The sequence below is a fragment of the Betta splendens genome, chromosome 9 (assembly GCF_900634795.4).
Source record: "Betta splendens chromosome 9, fBetSpl5.4, whole genome shotgun sequence".
Taxonomy (NCBI): Eukaryota; Metazoa; Chordata; class Actinopteri; order Anabantiformes; family Osphronemidae; genus Betta; species Betta splendens.
Genome location: NC_040889.2, coordinates 23,613,762 through 23,636,672, shown reverse-complemented (window position 1 = coordinate 23,636,672; position 22,911 = coordinate 23,613,762). Strand labels below are relative to the sequence as shown.

General features: G+C 39.1%; 1 protein-coding gene across 5 annotated transcripts in view; it reads left to right on the top strand.

Annotated features, from left to right (window-relative positions):
* Positions 1-22,911, top strand: part of pde4d (phosphodiesterase 4D, cAMP-specific) — a 124,001-nt gene that overhangs the window by 21,887 nt on the left and 79,203 nt on the right. For 4 of the 5 annotated variants that reach the window (XM_055511100.1, XM_055511097.1, XM_055511101.1 and 1 more), the window contains one exon: positions 4,946-5,184. In XM_055511100.1, coding sequence (XP_055367075.1) covers positions 4,946-5,184 — 239 coding nt within the window. Of the gene's footprint in view, positions 1-4,945; positions 5,185-9,622; positions 11,675-22,911 lie in introns of those variants that run through there. The other variant, XM_055511099.1, reaches the window with a different exon arrangement.

Below are 22,911 nucleotides of genomic sequence, written 5' to 3'. Positions count from 1 at the left end.
ACTAACTCGCAATTGAGGGGATAACTTTAAAACCTTTAATAGTGGAGGACTGTGCAATGTTTCAAACAATGAGGGATAGTAAGTGGTAGGATGCCTAATGTGATGCCTAAAAGACAAGAGACCTAAATTAGCATGAGCAGAATATTATTGAATGACATACTGTACGTTGCCCACTGAACCTGTACTGTACATAAAGGAAATACATCTGCATATAGGAAAAATACCTGAATAAAGATAATTTCCAGAAGGCCTCACATCAAAAGAAATTATTAAAGGCTACTACGACCAGAAACGGTTGTGAAATATTCCTTGTCAAATAAACTATTCACACAAAGACTTGCAGACTTACACTTGAACATTTAACTATGTTGGATGCATCAGTGGTTTGTTCTTTTTTGGACATGGGACTGTATCTACGTCTTCTGAAATGTAAACATTACACATAAAATTTATTGTTTTCTATAAAAGTGAAACAAACCAGTGTTATTCTATTTTCATGTTAATTGGATAGCTATTGTTTACAGTTAATTAAATCTACCAGAAGTGCTATTTCTGCCATCAAAAGTGAAGGTTACCACCTGCTAAGAGTGAAAGGCTTATTATTTTCAGTATCTTGTAAATTGCAAATGTGTCATGAACCGAAACAAAGCAACAATAACAAGGTGGTAGAGATTAACACATTATGTTATGACAAATATGTGTTTGAGTTTGTTTTATTAGCTATAACAAAGGATTCTTCATTAGCATTTATATTTTTCCAAACAGTAGAATAATAATCCCAACATGGTGCCTGTTAACTTGAGGTCTTTGTGCTGATTTTTTAAAATCTGACTCATGGCTACATCTTCCCAAGCAGTTTGACCTGACTACCACTGGAGTAAAACACAAGGAGCACAGAAGAGTCACAGCAGACCAATTAACCTTTCACTGATCCTACTTATCATAAAGAGTCACTTCAGGCATTAGCAGAGACAGTGTATGTGAAAGTGAAAATTAAAGACTTGTGTACAAGCTACAGTCATCCTTGGCCTTTCCATGACCATATAATTTTCATGGTCATTTCTTTGTCCTTATGTTGTTAATTTATTATTTAAGATGTTGTTATTTTGACGGTACTTTCCTCAGAACAAATGTTAGGGAAACTTAAAATCAAACAAGTTGAGAATTCCTCGATGGTTGATTGTGAAGATAGTACAGTAGTTTTAAATATATTAGATAAAGCTGAGCACTGTTTTCACATTTGCTGTTGTATGGACATCAAATGAAGTAAAAACAGAAAGCAATAACGGCTTTGAGTGCATAAATCATTCATTGACCGTTTGACCGGGCCAAAGTCTGTGTTTATAATATAAAGTAACGAGTAATACAGTATATAAGCAACACTGTGCACCATGACCTTTAATTATACTATTATAGGAGTTCATTGTTAATAGAACTAATTGTAACTTCACAATTACAATTTTATTTATTCTTAATTTATTTATTAATTTAATTTATTTACTTTCCTTGAGCTTGCTGAAATGATAGTGTAAGGTTAATCATGTCAGCTCCCCCGTTCCCCTCTGTAAGCCACCACCTATGGTAATTATGTACAGGTAATTATGCTGGAATGAAAGGATCAGTGCCTTCTTGTATAAAGATTGGCATCTTGATGGATGCATGGGTGGATAGGTTGGGTGGGGTTGGGGGTGGAGGGGTGTGTTTCAACAAGATGGAGAGTGAGGCAGTATAGTCACGACAAAGAAGAGGAAAGGAGACACGACACAGAGAAGTCTGAGAGTTGCTTCTGGCCTAATAGAGATGTATAATGCTGTTCGGGGAAGTGCATAGCACTAACTGCCAGGGTAATTCATTTCTTTGCACTTCGAAGGTAAGTAGGTGGTTTTATTCTGCAGGCTGCCCCAGGCCATGCATGGACCATTGAGCAACTACGGTTGGCAAAACAAATCAAAAAACCTGTAACACAAAGAAAGGCCAAAATGAGACCAACACAAATTAGTTTCAGCTTGCTGTTACTACCTTATTGTAAAAAAGACTAAGGTACTGTCTATTCACAGCAGATAGATGGCATTGTGCAGTTCCAGGTATGTAGGTCCACTGCATATCAAGTGAATTTTTCTAACTGCCACATTGTGTCTGGACCTGTTCCAGTTAACTTTATATGAACAAGCCAGGACAACTATGTGCCTGTATTGTATGTATCTGAGATGCTGTGCCCTGTATTAAAAGGCATTGAATATACTCAGTGAAAAGCCTATAATGTGAACTTACCACCTGCTTTACTAGTATTGTATTGTTCTGTATATGGATGGTAATGTTAATATCTGTCGCTTAAGACAGCTTTGGTATTTATGCAAAATAAATCAAAACTATTTGTGGTTTGTAGGAAGATTAATGGCACACAATCTACCTCAATTTATCATGCTGTGTCACCTGCTCCATCCAAACCTGTGTCTGCTTGTGTCTCCTGAATCAAAGATAGTGCTGTAACTGCTCAATAAGCAAATAACTGATTACTACCTTGTTGCCCCTAAGGAATATGTGCTGCACAAATTGAACTTCTTCTGTCCACTTCTGTCCAGCAGAGTCTGAGATGTATGTATGTTAAAAAAGGTAAAAAAAATCTATATTGTGCCTGAAGCAAATTTAAAGAAAAAATGGCAATTGTCATGGTAATATGCTCTGAATAATTTTTTTGGTCTTTCTCAAACTGAGATGTATATCTGCTAATATATTCCTAGATACAACAATACAGAAAAAGTTTCAGTATTAGAACTTGAATTGAAGCAGTCCCGTTTTTAAAGAGCTCTGCTTTGCCATTGCAGAATTTACTTTTCTGATAACCACTAAAGGTACATTGACCACCTGATGTGTTTCATAGGTTAACTTGCTAGAGTATAGAGTTTCCTTCCTCTCACTTCAGATGTACACAGTCTCAAGTTTCAGATGTCTTTGGCCTCCTGATAAAATTCTTATTTGAATTTCAATTCCTCTCTGTTATTAAATATGTGTATTTGTGCATTGAGTGCCTAAAGTTCATATGGAACATTACCAAACACTGCTAATCACACACTCACTCATCTACCGCTAAAGGGTCACAGGAGCCTATCCCAGCTGTCAATCAGGCATAAGGCAGGGCACATCCCGGACAGATCGCCAGTCCACCACAGGGCTACGTATACATGTAGAGGCAGACAAACCACATACACACACACACACACACACACACACACACACACACACACACACACACACACACACACACACACACACACACACAGGCCGCACCTATGGGAAATTTTGAGTTTCAAATAAACCTGACTGTTGCTGTGGGATGAAACTAAAGCACCCAAAGAAAACCCACACAGGCATGGAACATGCTACCGCTACACACTGGAGTCCCTTGCTATGTGAAGAGTGCTAACAACTACACCACTGCCACCCCAAACTGCAAATCAGCATGTAGAAAATTATATAGGTACTAAGTAAGTATACAGTATCTATAGAGTATATTTACTAGATTAACATTTGGAATCATTGTTGTGCCTAAGCTGTAAAACTGCCTTTAAAAAGACAAATTGGCTGTCTCATAAGGGAGAGCAGCCAGGCAAGCAATAATTTAACAACAGGAAATATAGATCACAATGCTTGTTTTTACACTAATTAATACATACACAGTATAATGTACCACTGCCTTGTAACAAAGAACCAGCTGTCCATAAATGAGCCCAGGACAAAGATTAAGAGAAATATTGCCAGTCACTGGATAACTGAGCTGTGAAATGAAGACAAACTATGTGGTGTGTTGTTAAAGTATCAGTGCTCAGAAGGGCCACTTTTCCACCAAACGTCAGAAACACTGTACATTTACTTTTTGCATTACCATTTTAAGTAATATATGACATTTAATATTGTACAATGAATGTAACCACATTAGTCATTTTGTCCAGTACATAAGGCTGCAAACCCACTAACCCATGGAATAACAAACAAACTAAATGGTGGCTAAGGCAAACTGACCTACAGTAGAATTTCTAGAGGCTGCACCATGTGCACTTGGACCAACTACAGTAGATAGGAAATAATACATTTAATATGGGAAGAACATCAGAAAACTCAAAACATCAAATTTCACAAGCACAAAAAGTATCAAATTAAACTAAACACAAAATCACTGTTTGGCAGGAGAATAGTTCAAAACATAAAAATATGAACTAAAAATCCTGCACATACTGGAACAAACTTCCCTACAAAATAAACTTACAGCATGAAGAAGAAGGGACAGAAGTGACACGACCTGTCCTGAACATTCTAGTGGTTTTCTTTCTTGCTTCTTTCTTGCTATTTTGGTATAAAATATTGAGTCTTTCCAAAATACATAACTACAGATGTGCTGATATTTTTACCAGCTGGATGCTAACTTTGTATGCGTATTGTGTGCTGAAATATGTTTTTATTCAGAGCAGCTGAAAATATTCTTTCTTTGAGTGGTGAGAGTGAACTAGGACAGTAAACATGTTTCTGTAGAAGCAAATCAGTGAGCTGTGCAATAATAAAACAAAAAAAGATTTGGTAGAGGTGAGGGGAACTGCTGGTGTTCGGATGTTCATCTGCACTTCACTTCATACACTAGCACTAGCACAATAACCATCTTTTTATTATAATATTTAAGTTATTTTATGCACACCATTCATGTCATTGACATTAGGTAATAATGTCAATAATATTAACATTTTGTATTCCATTGTGTATTTGAGGTACGCAAATGTTTTTCACAGAGGCTTTTCATGAAGTCACACTTTTACGTACCTTTAAGAAAAGAAGTGCAAAATTGCTCCATAAGGAAAACTCTTGTATGAATAGTCTTTTGATCATTTTATTTGTGATGTGGTTTGTCTCTTCCTTGAATTCAGGAATTAATGACCTTTTATTCCTCCTCATTCAGGCTTCAGATGATTCATCTGAATCTCCTGAACCGGGGCTTGTCGCCTGCATGGAGCCCTTCCTCGTGCGAAGGCTATCTTGCCGGACGGTCCAGTTGCCCCCACTGGCGTTCAGACAGGCAGAGCAGTACTACTGTGATCGTAAGCCAGAGCCAGACACAGTAACTGCTCCCCCACGTCCCACCACACTGCCGCTTCGCACACCACCTCTGATTGCCGTCACTTCTGCTGACACTAGCAGGTAAGGCGTGTGTGTCTTTTCACAAACAAAATGTTTTTCAGCGGAATAATAATTAGAGTAAAGGGTGAATGGACCGGTTTGCAGATCAATACACTAGCTACAGTATCTGAAGTGACTGAAAACACACGAGCCACTAATTATCTGGCTCTGTTCTTACAGAACAAAATCAATACATTTTTAAAGCTTTACCAGTTGTGCAATTTTTAACACATCAACTGCTAACTGAGTTAAAATTATTGGAATTTTTTTTCCAAGGACACCACACATTTTTAAAACTTTGTGCTTTTTTTCTACTCATGTCAGTACAGTGAAGCACTAACATAAAGAGACATTACATAATATAAAATATGTAATGGCAAACCTCAATCGTATAATAAAATATACGAAAAACTTCTAACACATTATGAGATCATTAACTTGTTCTACAAAAACACTTTAGTTTTTAAACATTAGATCTTATGGTTGAACCCATTAGATTTTATGTTGAACCCAGACCAGATATTGTTTCTAATGTGAGCTTAATGTAGACAGTTTCAGGAAAATAACAAACAACTTTTTTTTAAGCTTAAAACGTTAGCCAGCCTACCTGCTCAAAAACGCAGCACTAACAGCCATGTTTCCATGGTTTCAGTGACACCTGCTAAACAGTGGCACCAGATGACAAAATGAGTCACTGTGAAAATAGCTTATGAGAGCAGTAAGTAAGAAATTTACTTTTAGGAGAAACATACAGCAAAGGCGACATTATTAATTGTTTTTTATTTGCTCAGCGGTTACAGTAAGGTACTGTAGCAGACATATTCAGAAGGCACCTCATTTCAGCTCTGTTGTACAGTAATTCTCCACTGTGTTGCTTAAGTTGTGAATATAGACATCTAAGTCTATTAATTAAATCTAAGCTCTAAATAAAGTCTGTGTTTGTGTATGCCTCTGATGGTGCCATAAAACAAACAAGGAAACATGACTTGATTTAAAAGATGGCTGGTCTGTAATTAGTTTTCACATTAACAATAATATTGGTAGACTAAGAATGTATGTTATGTGAGACACTAATAATCTACAGCCCCTCTGTACATAACAAAACACTCCTGCTTTCAGCTGCCACTGGTCAAATTGTCTGTGAAGGTTTTCATTCATCCAGGTCATGTTTATCCCAAATGTTCTGCTCAGTGGCATCCTGACTTGTTTTTGTTTTTCTTTCTCTCATGTCTTTTGAAAGATGAAAAGCAAGTCTAATTTCCACTGAACAAAACATTTGGTAAAGGTCATTATTTCACTCAATAAACTAAAATGAAAGGCACGAACACAAACGGACAAGCTGGAGTTAACACATGGAGTGTTTATGATGGATTACCTTCCCAGAAAACATTCCAGCCGCAATTTTTGTTTCATACAGCAGCATCAATTGTGGTATTATTTGGAAAATGCTGGCAATAATGTGGAGTATATTCTTGTTATGTGGTGTGCTAATAACATGCAAACCACTGCAATTCAAATTATTCCTGACTGGCTACTGAGAAGCATGACTCATCAAACATCCATGCCTAATAGATTTATGTTTACCTCAATCACTTTCCCTTTCTAATCCTTAAAGGGAGAATTTACAGCAATTCACTAACTGAAACAAGCTAAGCCAAAACAATTTTTACAATAAATCATGTACAGTTGTGTTGTACAGTACAACAGTTCAGTTATAATAAACAAATGATATAAGTGTTTGGGAAACCAATTGTGTCACAAATCTTTGGAAAACCTTTAGGTGTTATCCTTAGCAATTAAACCAACAATACTGATTTCTCAGTTTTACCAAAGTAGACAAAGAAATGCTGTAGAAATATTCAACATCACATTTAGTATGCAGTCAGAGTCCACAGTTGGAAAACATGACCATAGAACCACTGAGAAAAGAATCACACCCTAACCAGAGAGCGCTGGAGAATGTATCAAAGTGGTTTGATGAAATGAGGTTTTGGCAGAGACAGGCAGCAAGACTCCATCCAGCTATATTCTCGGAGGAGAGACAGAAACAAACATACCACATACTATTCTGTATCAAAGACAGTGGTCCAACAGGGAAGTCATAATTTACCTTGAAGAACAGACAGTTGAAAAATCATATGCATTCAGTGGTCAAACTTATCTGCCAGTGGAAAGTCCCCACAGTCCAGGTTCAGCATTGCACAGGGAAACAGATGAGATTTCACTTGTCAGTCAAGGGAAAGTGGTGCTCCTCTAACTTGTCTTTGATCGTAATGGCATCCTTCAAAAGGCTCTGCATCCACTCATCACCATCATGCTACCTGCATAACACTGTTCAGTGACATATGCCAGATGAGAATAGGAGCCAGCTTACTCTTTTTCCCTCTGCTTGTTCCTGTGTGTGTCCTTCTTTTCCAAGGGCCCTGCAGTGTCTCATAGAGTAAGAGCAACAAACATTGGAAAAATGAGCAGTGCACAGTTTTATAAAAAGGTCTAATGTTGTTAAAATGGCTTTATTACAGAATACCTGACAGTATGATGAGATATTAATACCATTTTATTGACGTTTAAACGTCTTTACGGGGACAGTAAAGGCTTGTGCCACATTGTTTCTAATGATAGTTTTAAGCAGGACCTATCTCACAAGCACAATGTTGCTGTATAGAAATAGTTTCTACTGCTTTAAATTGTGTGTAACCTCAGAAATATGTTTTTGGAAATGTAGTACATTTTGTTCTTTTAGCATTTCTCTATACACATCTACATTGTTTACAAGATTGTCTAATGTTTCACCAAAATACCTTCCCTCTATTGAAGAAATATAGTCAATAAATTTACTAGGCATTATGATATGCTGTGTCAGGCTTTAAAGGTAGAGAAAGGCCGTCTCATCTGAATAACTGTCGAACAAAGTTTAATGTGAACTTCACGAAAGGGCAAACGGCTCCCAAGTGTGTATCCTAGACCACTCTTGGGTTTTATGATTATTTAAAGGTAGACAAAAGCAGGCCAGACCTGTCATGTTCTTTAAGAGACCGTGAATTTCAAAGGGTAAAGTGATCTTGCTTTTCAAAAGTCACTGAGTATTATTAGTTGTTTATTCTGAAATGATGTCCTACCTACAGTATGAAACCATCATCAGACGCTTAGGCACATTAACACAACGCTACGTTAACATGCATTTGTGCTAACTATGCACAAAGAAAGTGTAAAATGGGTGACGCCGAGGATTTTAACAAGGGCCATACATCTTAACTTTGCTTCAAGCTGGTTTCATTCATAATTCAGCCTAACAGCAAGAAAGAAATATACGTTTGTGAAGCATTAAGAATGGAAGACATGCTGCAACTTTTGAGGGAATTTTGCGACATTAACTTTGTATGCAGCTAAATGAGACTGTCTGCAGTATTAATGCTGAAGTGACAGAGTATCACGAATCAGTGCGCTATGTTTCCATTAGTTGCTCTCATAATATTAATCAAAACAATGATTCTGTCCATTAAACAGTAGCAGCGCTAATGTATTTCCCTTCTCTTTCCTCAGTGACTAAACAGTATTTACCTACATTATGATAGCTTTTGCTTAATCTATAGCAAGACTAGTGATGTTGATATAACTTGCCTTTAAACTACATGAATATACATTAATTATGTGGTTTTTAAATACAAATACATGAATACAATTTAATTACAGTTAACTACCTTAACTTTGTTATTGCAAGGTGCAAAGCTCTTCAGCACATCAGCCAATAAACTAAATGAAACATCAGCATCAACATTAATTTTGCTATTAATGCATGTTTTTAGATATGCATCTAAGTAAAAAGGGCTTGACATATAACTATAACTGTGTAAAATCTTGGCTGACATCCAGAGAGCCATGTTCCTAATGCCAGACATCACAGAATGGTATAGGACTGACGGTTATTACAGTACAGTGATTCTTGTCTTTTATGATTAATCCATGTTAGCTGATGTGTGTGCTCATGATGGCCGATTAATAAAAAAATGTCTGCAGCTTACACAAGCATTTAATGTGCATACTCAACTGAAAGTGACAGCATATTAATGTGAAAAATGATTTGGGTTTACCAGTGTAAGCGACTCACTGAAGAGCAGACAGGACAGAATACAGGTTAGGGGAGACTTGACCATTTAACCATCTTAAGTCATTTCACCTGGCTTTTACTGTACAGTAAGTGTAATAAAAAAGGGAGAACACAATTGCTTAAAGTAAAATAGGTTAGAGCAGGTGGCACGGTGGTGTGGTGGTTCTTGCCTCACATCAAGAAGGTCCTGGGTTTGATTACTGGGTCACCCAGGTGCCTTTCTGTGTGGAGTTTGCATATTCTCCTTGTGTCTGAGTGGGCACAGTGCAAGGACATGCAGTCAGCTCGATTGGGACGTCTATATTGTCTGTAGGTGTGAGTTTGAGTTCTTGTCTCTGTTTCTGCATGCTTGCGACCCCTGTGATGAAGAAGAAGCTGGAATAGTGAGTGAGTCAAAATAGTTCATTAAAAATAAAAATCAAACAATCAAACAAAATCTCTTCTGGTCATTCTACTAATCTCCCGTTTTTTTTTTTTTTTTTGTTTTCCCAGGTTTTAAATATTTCCTCTTTACTTGTCAGCACATACAGTACATGCCAATCAAAGTCTAATTCTCTTGACTAATGTTTGATGTTTTACTGCAGTGCAGTGATCAACATTTACAGAGGCTGGGTTTGAATGCAAACAGCTGCCCATTCAGTACATGGTCTGATGAACGGGGCTCCCAGTACATACTGGGGTATGGTTTTCTGCATGACCTTTTTAACCTACCAAGTAATGGGTGGCATTAATGTATAGACGAGGTCATTAGTGAGTATTCAGTTCTGCTGAACATGTAAGCGTATCTACCTGCAGAGAATATTAACTTGAGCATAGGCAAAGGTGGACCAGCACAAATTCCACACACATACATGTACATACAGTATATGCATGTGCTCACATTCTGTCTCTCAGTACGCTGTCCTCTCACCTTTTCACTTAATCTGCCACTTCCATTTTTAATCACCTTGTTTTTCAGAACACTACATTTCAGCATTTAGAGCAGGACAGATTTACATCCCTGCACTGTTTCAGTTTCCAGAGTAATTGGCTTGAATTGTGAGGGAAGGAAGGAGAGCGGTCTTCCATGAAAGTCCCCTTTCCCTGGAAATAATGACATTGGCAACAGAGGACAGATTTAACAAGATGGCTGAATGTTTCTCCTGTACTCAGTGGACATCACAGGCAGATACTGTACACACATCCTGTAATGACCCTGGGAATAATTGTTCCAATTTCATTGTACCTGCAGTATGTTTGTTGCCTAGGTCCTAATTTTAGTTTTGCATGACATTTATGTGTAAATGTATGCTGACCTGCTGATATCTGATTACCCTAAATCTCATTTGAACTATTGCCTCATAAAACTGGCTCAGTGTTGTTATATGATTAGGCCACCTGGCTCTCTGCCCACTCCCACTCATGGAGGATTTCAGGGGAGGTGCTTTGGGTGGATCCCTCATGTTTAATGGATCATCCTGTTCCCTATATCCCGCCGCCGCTTGTTCCTGCGGGGAACACGGTTGTCCTGATCGAATCGCTTTGCGCATCCCGTGTGTCAAGTTCACCACAGCCGCGGAGCTTCGCGGAAGTTTGCGCGATACTGTGAGGAAACCATCCCGCCCGTCCGTCCGTCCGTCCGGACCGTCCTGTACAGAACGTTTCGCACTGCCGCAGCAACACTAGCACCTTGCTGAAATGGGCGTGTGCGGAGACAGAGGGGAGCACTTGGAAATCAAACTACACTGACAGAGTTGCTCCTCGTAGCCTCCTTCAGGAACACGCGCCGCTTCCAAAGCGCTCCACAGAGGTTCACCCCCTGCTGCGTAAATGGATTATTTTTTGGGCATGTCCAGTGTGTTTGTGCCGGGCAGAGAGGATAAAGTTGACGGAGTCAAACTCATTACGTGAGCTCCAACAAAAGGCAAACTGAACGTGAAGCACAGTGACTAAAAAAAGTTACCTCGGTTACTTGTAGGTTTACAAATTAGCCTTTGGGGTTTATTTAAAAACACCGCCGTAGTGTCGTTAACCGCCCGCTCCTAACGCACCCCGCGGCTCATTGTATTTAAATGACTATACATCTCTTTAAAACAATTTAAACCCAAACGGGCAAGGAAGGATGGACCCTGCCTGCGGAAAAGCTGGGACGGCGTCTTTGGTCGCCGGCGGCGGAACCGGCGTGAGTGCGAAAGCGCCCAAACATCTGTGGAGGCAGCAGAACCAGGCAGCGCTCTCTCCGCTCCACCACCACGCGCTGGTAGCGCGCAAGAACGACCGCGTGAGACAAAGAGGCTTTTCGGACACCGAGCGATACCTCAATCCGAGGAACATGGACCGGACTTACGCAGTGGATACGGGGCACCGACCCGGCCTGAAGAAATCCAGGATGTCGTGGCCGTCGTCGTTTCAAGGTCTTCGACGGTAAGGACGAACGGGGAAACTGCTTTTCTTCATGTTGTTGTCTCTCTTTTTAATTTCCCTCGATGAAGATGGGCGTTGTGTTCCCGACAAACACGCCAGAGAGGAGAAGTCTTTTCGGCTTGCGTTTAGTCGTAACTTTGAAGAGGTCATAGTAATTTTTGGCTAAGCCTGTGCTCGACCGGTGTGTTACATCACTTTTTTCTATCGCACTGTCGAAAGCTTTTACTATTCCCATTGCTGTGATGCCAAAAAAGATAAACTAAAGCCTAGGCTCGTCGGGACTGTGGCTGAAAGCTTAAACAGCAATTCTTGTCTTAAGAAAATGTCGTTTCACCTTTTCAAAATATTATTTCTCCTAACTTCAGTCGGTTAATTATTTCTCTATTGTGATGAAGCGTAATGAGTTCTTTGTAGGTTAGAGACATGCGTCGGCCTGAAAATGATGGGTTAATTCCTCGAAATGGAATTCAATTGAGGCAAATTCAAAATGAGAAAATTAGATATATGCACAGTAATCACAGTCTTTCACCCTTTTCACAAATGCATCTGTTTGTAACCTGCCACACTGGCTGATAGAGACCGATTGAGACTGGATGAAATGAAAAGTCCTTTGACGAAAGGCAGGTCCCAATATATGCATGTCCTGGATACATCACATGCAGACAGACTGCCCTAAAATAGTGTTCAGATTTAGGCTAATGCAACTTTAGTGTCTCTAGCCCAGTGATACATTACATTATTACCACAGCTCATTCTCTCAAATGACCACCCCTCTGACTCATTACACATGATAACATGGATAATAGCACACTTACAAGTCCTATAGATTTTGGATGTTGGTTAAACAGTACTGTATATGAACATTAACTAGAGTACTTGCTATATATTTGTTTAAATGTGTGTTGGCGTACCCTGCCTGCATATAGATGGTCACAAAAGCAGATCCGCACTCAGATGGCCAGAGTGTGTGGGGAAATGTTTCTGCTCTAATTACTCACTTGTTCTGGGAAAGAGGGGGAAAAAAAAGAGACCAACTAAAATGAAAGCTGAGAAGGTCACCTCAGCTCCCTGGCTTAAGTGACTTGCGGATGTACCTAAGTTTCTGTCAACTGTCTTGCTGTTTCTTTATAAATTTTAGTGTAGATATGAGTGATAATCGCCTGTAGGTCTAGTCACCAGTCTGCTATAGAAAGTGCTCTGGCTCGTCTGGCTGACAGACAGAATGGTCCCTGTCACAGTGGCAGAACAGTCACATAGAGGAGAAGCCAGAGAGGGAAAGAGAGACGGAGGAAGGGAGGGAGGAGCGAGGGAGCGATGAGAGCACAGATGGAAGTGACATTGCAAAGTGGTGTGCTGTACTTAAAACACCCATGTGATGTTAAAATATTGTATTAAATCACATGTGAAATGTGCAACAGAACATACTCATGCAGCACAGCTGTATCAAAGATTATTCAAGGGATTTCACATTTGCTTCAGGAGGGTAATTACACATAGATTATCCCAAACAAATCAAATTTCACACAGGAGGCTTATTACATAAGGGCCACATTGCACTTCAGCACATACAGTATACAAGAACACTAGCACCAGGCAAAATCAAATTTCTGCCCTTGTACCCAGCATGCTAGCCTTTGTTTAAAAGGATCATTTGATTTTGTTATGTATGTGCACCCATGGAATTGGAAGTTTCTACATGTTTCACAAGCTTCTCCCACTGTGAGTGCCTCAGTCTGGCACTGATGTAATTTGTTTTGCAACACACCTTTTATGTAAAGGATAGAAATGAGTCCCAGAACCCTAATGTAAGACATTATCCATAGTAAAAGTTCAAGCAATTATGCAATGCACAAAATACTGGAAGACAATCTGAAAGGCAGCTGTTCTGCATTCACACAACAGCTGCTGTTCTCATTATCTGACAGTCAGTACAACTACTGTATAAGAAAGTCTCTTCCATCTTGTGGAAATTGCATTTAACCAAAAACCCCAAAATAGCACATTAGTGACAAAAGGACACATTTAAAATCTAGAATCCATTGTTGCATAAAAACAGCATTGCCTGGCATATTGCCATTTTGATTGTGTCATCCAAACACCAGTGGGCCTGCCCTTCTGGCATTTACTCGCATTGATGTAGTTAAAAGCCTTTCAACAGTCTTTGTGCACATGCAGCTAAGCTATGGTTGCTTGACAAAGAACAGGAGGAGTTAGCCGTCTCCTAGAATGCTTTTTTCCCCCCACATTCTCAGGTTTTTCACAGAACCATTACATGATACGTGTGCTTTTTACATTTAAGTGTTGTTGACATTAAAAGCACTTAAGCTATAAATATTATTATTAACATGGCAACCGCAGGTCACTAATCTTAAAATGAGAACCTCAGTAATCAAATTGTTGCTCCAAGTCAGACAAACAAAACATTTCCTGATTAGAACTGACAGACATAAATAATCTCTAAGACAGTGTCCCTGTAGAAAACTAATAAGAGGCAGCTACTGTACATGCTTAACACATACACTTGATAGCAGGGTTACGTATGGAGACAGACAGCACATCTTTCCCTTAGAGGACTGTAGATTTTGCTGTGTGCACCCAAGCGGCTTTTTTGGTGCAAGGTCCAGCAGCTGCAAGGTAAAACACATCACCCAAATGTGTCACAATGTAGGCTGGCTTTGGACGCTGCTCAAGGCTTCTGTGAGACCTCAGCAAGAATATGGGGCATCCTTTGATAAGGAGCTGGCATTTCTCCCGTTTCTCTCATACTGTTTGCCTGTCCCTGCCATGGGGACACTGCAGGGTTTTATTATTATTTTTTTTTTATCAGAGGAGATGTCAGTAAAGAGGAGGATCATGATTTCTCTTCTTTGAGTCCAGCTGCAGTCAAGATTTGGCAGTTCATTGGGTAGAACAGTACATGTCAAAACAAAAACATCTAAGAAGGGGAGGGAGAAGGGAATGTGCCTCAAATGGACATTTTGTCCCCTAAGCAGCAACAGACTGTAAAACCTGTCCTCTGACTCTGCATTGTACAGTATTTAACAGACTTTTCCCCTGCCGATTGTCCTCCTCGTACATTGACCAAAGTGAGGTTTTTAGCCAGCATGAAGTGTAACCCCCTGGGTATGTCATTAGATCCCAAGGGTGTTAGTGAGCGAGACAGGAACTGCTCTTGGGTACGTGGCTATATATAACCCCAATCACAGCCATAATCACAGTCATACTGCATTGGCTGCTACAGCATTGGTGCTACAGTATATACATCTTGTGTATGGCTGTACCAAGCTTGTAATTTTGTCCTTAGTTTTTCAGTAATTGTTTTGGTTTGTAAATTTCACCTAACCATAATCTAAGACAATAAGGTACAGTCACGGTTTCTGGAATACATTTAGTGTGAGGTTATGTGTTTGAGGGACATCCTGCCGAGCTGTGAAAGATGCAGGAAACATTTTACTGGTCTTCTTTTTTTCTGTTTCATTGCAGGTCCTTCAGCCACTTTTAAGTTCACACATCTGTCATAAATTGCTGGGGTTTTTTTACCTGTTAGTGCCACCTGTTCATTAGGATCTTTGCTTCTACAAGATTACGTTATTCACAAAATCAACACCCTTTAAGTATGTGTTTGTCCATTTTTGGAAATATCCTTTCACCAAAAGCATATGACAGAAAAGTGATTCATATGCAAGTCTGCTGTGGGAAACCAACAACAAAAACAAAATGGATTTACAGATTAGGACAGTAACAGTAGGACCTGAAATCTAGAAAGAAAAAGAAATACAGTACAGTATGTTATTCAAAACAGGACTGTTTTGGTAAATGTTGTAAGTTCTCCCTCATATCCTTTAAATTGGGGTTAATAACTTGGGATGTTGATGTTATTGGAACATGCATTGTGGTCCAGCACTGCTGTTAGACAAGGGCATCAGGACACTTTTAAGACAACTGATGCACCTCTTAGAAACCACAGGATGGTGAGTGCTCAAAAACATAATTGCTTCATAAAAGACCAGAGTTGTGGCTACAGTATAATGGTGCCTTCTCAAATAGAAACAGCTTCAGCAAACGGAAAAAAAATCAAGAGGACTGGTTACTTAACTCTTACCAGCAGAAACAGGCGGTTGTTTTTTATAGCCATGGCTGCCATTTCCTCATTGGTCATCTGCTAGGATATTAAAATGCATGAAAATCATTTTGAAGGACAGTCTTGCAAAGGGCCACAAGCCAAAGCCTCTCCAGACTGCCTGTTTGGTACTGGGTGATTCCCTGAGCTATTGGTTGGCTGTGCAGTGTTGATCATATTACACTCAAACGGGTGATAAAGACTCTAGCTGAGCGAGCAACTGGCTGGTCTAAGGCCTGCCGACAGCTTTGAGACAGGCTATACAAATGTAGAAGTGATTGATTATGCCACCGGTGTGCCCTCTATAACAATGCTAGTTAGTTGAATAAAAGGACTTAAAGTATTTTTTTTGCTTTATTTCAGCAAACAGTTGAACAGATTTTCATGTGGTGGACATCACATTCTGTCTTGCCCAGGGATGGTGTATTGGTGGAATTGAGCAGGAATAAGATTGGTGTAAAAAACAGTCTTGTGCAAACCTCTAACACAGTACTTTTCTTCAGTGTGCACACTTTTGACATGTCCAGTGATGAAAAGATGACAATTTTTTTCTAGGTTTTTGTTCAATATCGTAAATTAGCTTATTGCTAAATTTATTTACCTTTTTAATTATCTGCGACTACGTGACTGATTTCTAATTTGAATAAACATCTCAAGTAGGACCAGTATTTGAGCCTATGTCATTTAACTGTGTTGGTGTTATCGCTACCTGTTGGTGCTTTCATTACACATGTTGTGAACCTCAAAAATCTGTAATTAATGGTTTCTGCCAGAAGTGTATATCACCTTCAGCGTAGCTCAAATTGCTCAAACTTCCCAACAAAAGCAGTATGAATAAACCTGACTGCAAGTTGCATGATCCTGGTTTCGTCTGCTTCACTGTGATGCAGGTAACTGTTGTTAGAACTGTCAGTCATGCTACGCTTCAGTACCTCACGCAAGGTGCTTAGCTTCTCAGATCATTTCCTTCAGCTTTTAATAATTTCCCTTTGCCAATTTTATTTTTCAATCAGTGCTCTCATGAGATATATATTTTCTCCATCTCCTGATTCACTGATGCAATCACAGGTTCTCTCACAAATAACATACAGTACGGCTACTCCCCTCTTTCCTCCGTTTTTCTTGTCTATTTCTCCCTCTATTGCTGACACACATGCTGTTTATAGCTATTGATTCTCCTTCCTCTTTCAGTATCTTGGTGCTGAATGATTTCCCTTTTAGACCCACATGTTCCACACTGCACAGGTCAGCCCTTATCTGAAAACCTGCCACATACACACACATCTGAAGTAGTGCTGCTCAAAAAAGGAAGGAACCCTGCAGTTGGTTTGTATCACGACCATCTGACAGTCGTTCTTCTAGCTCTCTGCCACTTATAAAAAACATAAATGTTGCACAATACCTATTGCAGTAGGTTGCATCCTATTATCATATCATGCCACGTTTGGTAGTTGGAGATGAAGAATTAAGGGGATAGATGTAGAAGACTTGCAACGAAAGTTCCTGGCTGGATTTGAGTTGGGGACATTGTGGTTCATGTTCTTTGCCTTAATCTATCCTCATGCGACTTGGTACATACAGTATGTTCTGCATAAACACGCTGTGTGGTAATAGGTTAAGGGTAGTGGGTATGATCAGCTCAGACCTAAGAAAATTGCAGTACATTATGTGAGCTTTTGCAGCTATTTGGCTGTGGAAACCTACTGTATGTTCAGCTATATTGTGAGACATGCACATGCTATTAGAATAGAGATTCGGGCTAGTTAGAAACTAAATTAAATACAATTTGTTGTCAAAAGAAAAGCAGATTGGTGGTAGGTGAACAGAGTGGCAGAGCATTGCCAAATACACTAAGTGAAAACCAAGGCTTGCCAGCAGCTATGGCATAGCCTTTAAAGAGTGCATTATAACGTCCCTGCTGACATGCAAGGTCATCTGTAATTTGCAATTTTGATTCCTAGAGAGAGATTTAAAAAAAATGATTCATGCATAATTTATGGTCTGATAGTAATGTTAATTTTTAATGTAGCTTTTTGGTACGATTTTAAAAATGTATATATTTTCATTCTCTGTGATCACCATAAAATGTTTCCTGAATTTTAGATTTCTCATTTTATGGAGGACTTTATATGCTTTAAAAAGCTTGGCAGGCTAGTAATCACCATAGACACTTTAGTCTATTAATCATTTAAGTCATTATAAACAAGTCAGCATAACAACTGTGAATATACTTCCACTATCTGTAGCTTGTATGGGGAACATGGTTGTGAAATATAAATAACTTACCGTTCAAGTTACAAATGTAAGTATGTTTAGCCATTTATCATATTATTACAAATTTGAGTTTATAAATAACAGTGATGGAACACTGGGAAAAGTCAGAAGTTGTACTGTAGGAGTAATTGGAAAGTTTCTGTGGGTACGATGTACTTTTTAGATTACCACTTACATAATGTGCATTGCAGTGTATATGTATTTAGAATGGAAAAGTTTGAGGAACAGTTTAGTCAACTCCTGTGACTCACAAGTTGATTTTCAGCCACTATGGGGATTTGACTGGTTAATAAATTGAACCAGGACCATTTGCTTATTAACAGGAGATGGGTTTCATAGCAGACCCATGGGAAAGAATAGAGAGGTTGGACTTGATGGCTCCTGTTACATAGCCATTAGAGAGTAGATCTGTTTATATTGTGTGGTAATCTTTGTACCTACATCAACACCATTGCAGGCTATTCTGCTGCACAGGTTATATCTGTAGTGGCAGAGACAATTAAGGAGCGTTGCTACCTTAAGGTATAGCCTCCTCTTGTGTAATACATATTAAGTTCTTTGTATGGGAAGTTACAATATTAGTACTGCTGAAGCCGCACCCATTAGATTTTAATTTTTTTTTTCATACAGTATATAGGCCGCACCTGTCTGTAAGCCGCAGGTATCCACGTTGTAACGTGATATATTTATACAGAAAGGTTTTTGTAACTTTTAATTTAACACAGTAATCTTTTTTTCAAACAGTGCCTGTAACACGGCTGGTTAAAAAGAAATAAAGTACAGCAGCGTACAGTACCACCGAAAAAATTTATAACTATCTACCGCTGCCTTCTGCACATTAAAACCACTAAAGTCGTCTCCTTCAGTGTCAGAATCAAATGGCCTCACAATTACTTCGTCACAGACTTTCTCAGTCTTTCTTTTACCATTTCCTTCACTTTTTCGGAGCGCAGGGAGCTCCTGCCGGCACCGTGCCTTGATGGACAGGCTTTTTTGACTTGACTTCTTTTAAGGAGGCGATTGTTTTGACTTTTGTTGAGCACAGCAACTCCTGCATGGTTTACACAAGGCAAAAATAAGCTCTGTTAAAAAAAGAAAAAAAAGGGCTGTATTGTAACAGTGGTAGTGCGCAACGCTACCACATAACAGTGGCTAAGGGCGCATACAACACTCAAGCCTCAACTACGTACAGTCAGATCTGCACGGTGTACAGTAAACATCTCGGCCATGTTCGGCGGCTTAAAGCACAAATTAACCGCACCGTTGTTTAAGCTGCAGGGTTCAAATAGTAAGTGAAAAGGCTATGGTACTACGTATAGCAACATTAAAGACATTCCGATGTATTTTCTCTACCAGTGTTTACTTTAAGTCTATCCCTCTCTTCTCATTACTTGAAAATCTCCATTTTGTGGTCATCTGTGCCGACTTAAAATGCAACAAGCTTCACCTGGATCGGACAATGTGGATGTCTGTTTGTGTTTCTGCCACTGTCACAGCCTTTGTGGGACAAAAGTATGTATATACTGCATATTCTCACTTTTTTGTTTTGACATATGGCTGCTTGTTCTTTGCGGTGTCTAGCCTAAAAGGTTAAATAGGGAAAGAAATCCTTAGACAATGTCAAACCCACAGAGCATAATGGTGAAAACCCTGGAGTAAGAACTTCACCTTTACATTTTGCACATTGACACCTGACAGCACATCGTCATCAGCCTTTCAGATATACAGAAGACACGTCTCTAGATGTCTGAAGCAATCAGAGTAATAAGACGTTTGATGGAAACAAGTGCAATCTGAGCGCCTATTAGACGTAATCAGGATTTTCTCTTTAACAATTCCACCCACGCCTTGACCTGCGCTGTTCATTTGCATGACACAACTTGAATGGCAGTTGTACATTAAATTAGATTTATTAAGAATGAAATGGATTCGTCTTGTTGGTGAATCATAATCTGCTTGCATTTTCCCTGAATGCATTCATAGAAGGTCACCTTGCTCATTTGGGAAATAGTCACTATGGCTACATTAGTTAGAGGGGTGTACTGATTTCATTAGGGATGAGATCTCATGAGGCTGCTTTGAGGACAGTGAGCAGAATGTAGGGAAGATGAGTACACAAATATTATTTGCTGGGAAATGCAGAATATAGCGATGTTCCTGTTTAAAAGCTGTTTCCAAACGCTTACACAGGTGCTCATTTCTGCATACATATTGAGGCAGATGGAATGCAAATATTTTGTCAGGAAAAAGTTTAGACTTGGTGACGTTACCAATGAAGCACTGAGATTTGTTTGTCGCGTGATCATTCATCCTAATGATGAAGCCACAATAATAAGAATTAGTTGGTCTTTTTCTCTATTCCCACTAGGATCACTGATACTAGACTTGCGCCATGTGTTTGCCATGTGACAGCTGTCCAGATGTCAAGAAAATCCTGTTATGGCCGCACAATGTCAATATAGAAGTTTTACTCTTTTTGCTATACTTTTTATTTGACTGTACACGGCTGAGCCATATCAACACCACTTGGGGTTAAGGGTCAGCACTACAGCTCCATCCAAGGGGAGCTGCGATGGGTTCTGACACCTGATAATTATGGCACGCATTAAAGTTTTCCCATGCTGACCATTCTGTCCACCAGAGTGTTAACGCCACAGTGTAATTGCTTATTAGTATGTGTGCACACAGAGGCATTACTGAAAATGTGGCAGTCTGTTGTAGCAATAAAATTTGTCATGTGTCTGCAGGGCATCCTGGAGCCGTGACAGACTTTGCCCTACTTCAATCACTTCCCTCTGGACTGCCCTACAGTACCTGCATGTGTGCATTTGCATTATTTAGCACAAGATGATTTAATACTTAGCTCCAACATAAAATCGAAGCTAGATGTTTACATTCCTGAATTGATAACACAACTTTCCAGTCATTCATAAAGTCAAACATTGAGACCTAGTTATGCAGACCTTAGTAATGTGTGGGGTTATTGTAATGGAATTTTTATGCAAATGTTGGTAATTACTTCAAGTTGCTGCCAACAAAGTTTGAATCTGTTTGGCTCTGTCACAGATCACCATGCTGGTGATTGGCCAATTCCCATCTCTTATCTTTTTCCTAAATCTACCAATAATAAGATGTTAAATGTAATTATAAATGCCAAAAAAAAGTAAGTAGAAAAGAGAGTGTACGTGTGTCTCCTCTTTGGTACACTGCAGAAACACGATTTGGCTTGAGGTCACTGGAGAGGTTTATAGCATTTTCATTTTTCATAGTCTGACAGATTTTACAGGCAGCACAGGTCTTGGCCCCACCTGACACTATGAGACCGTGTAATCCTCACACAGCGGCTGCAACATGAGGAACTTTAATCTCTCTGGCATCTTAACCAATTTGTCTTCTTGTGTCTTGCTCTATTCATCACGCACACCCACTGTCAGGAACTGCCCTGGCTACAAATAGGTTTTGTCAGTTAAAGAGTAAGCCGTTGTGGGAGAGCGCAACGACAAAGGTAATTAAAATTTTTGTCACAGCACAGTATATTTAAGTTGTGAAGTACTATAATTAATGGACAAATATACACAGATCATTGAAGGGCTTCAAATATTTATATTTCCCACAAATGCTGGTGTTTTGTTCTTAACCCACTGTGCACTTTTGTCTGAATGTGTGACTTTCTAGAGTAGCACGTGAAAAGGTGTGAGCCATAATGTGAAGTACACCCTTCAGCATATTTCCCTTGAGTATATAATTAGATTGTATTGGATTGTATTGAATCATTGTTTGTCTTCTGGTCCTAAGCCAGTCACATCTACAACACATGCCATATACAGAACAAACTAAGTCATACTTCTGGACCATAGGGTCGTCTGTCTCCAAGAATGTGGACTCTGAGAATGTCTGTGTATTTACACAGATCTTTACAGTATGAGTCATCTGGACTGATTGTGAATAACAAATAAAGGATAGCATCACTTTTATTTAATCACATGTTAACTGTGAAGTTTTTCTTAGGAGGAGACTAGTTTCTCTACCTTTCATCTGCTGGTCTCCAACCAGTCTTTACAGTGAAACTGCAATTAATATATATACAATCATTAGACGTGAATAATTCACAACTACCTTTGCCACACTGAGCAGCAATGAGAGTGAATCTCATTTTCCACTTTTAATCTACAGTAGGAGATAATGCTCACACATTTTGGTTGTGTTCGCTCTGTATTTAGATATTGCTGCTTGATTTTATCTTCTTGCGAAGGATGTCGCAGGTGTTTGGGTGGACACATCTTCCATTTTATTTCTCCTTAGTGAACTTCTGATTGTTTAGATGTGGGATTTTTAGAACTATGATGTTCAGTATGAAGACTTGCTGTCATACAGCAACCTTTTTTCTCTTCTTAAATATAGGTAAAGTCTTTTAATAATTCATTATGACTTTACTTGCTCCTTATTCTTCCACTCCTTTGTCCTCTGAATTGTCTTGACTGTTTATATATATCTTTCCCTCTGTATTCTTGTGCCTTTATTTCATGATTTCTCATGAGTATTTTTACTGTGATAAATTGAGGTCCACGGTTTTGAGAATAGCCTGGATTTAAACTGCACCAGACAGTTTACACCAAATGTCTTTGCTGCCACATATCCATGATTTGGGTCAGGACAATTTTTCACTGCCCACTGTTCATTCTTTTGCAAAGATAATTCAAACTGTAGCTAAGTAAATTACTTAATTAAAATCAATACTTTTTAATTAATTAGAAATACTATTAAAAGTCTATTTAAAAATTACTACAAGATATAGATATAGTAGCAATATACAATATTTACCACAGTAATGTAAGTCATTACC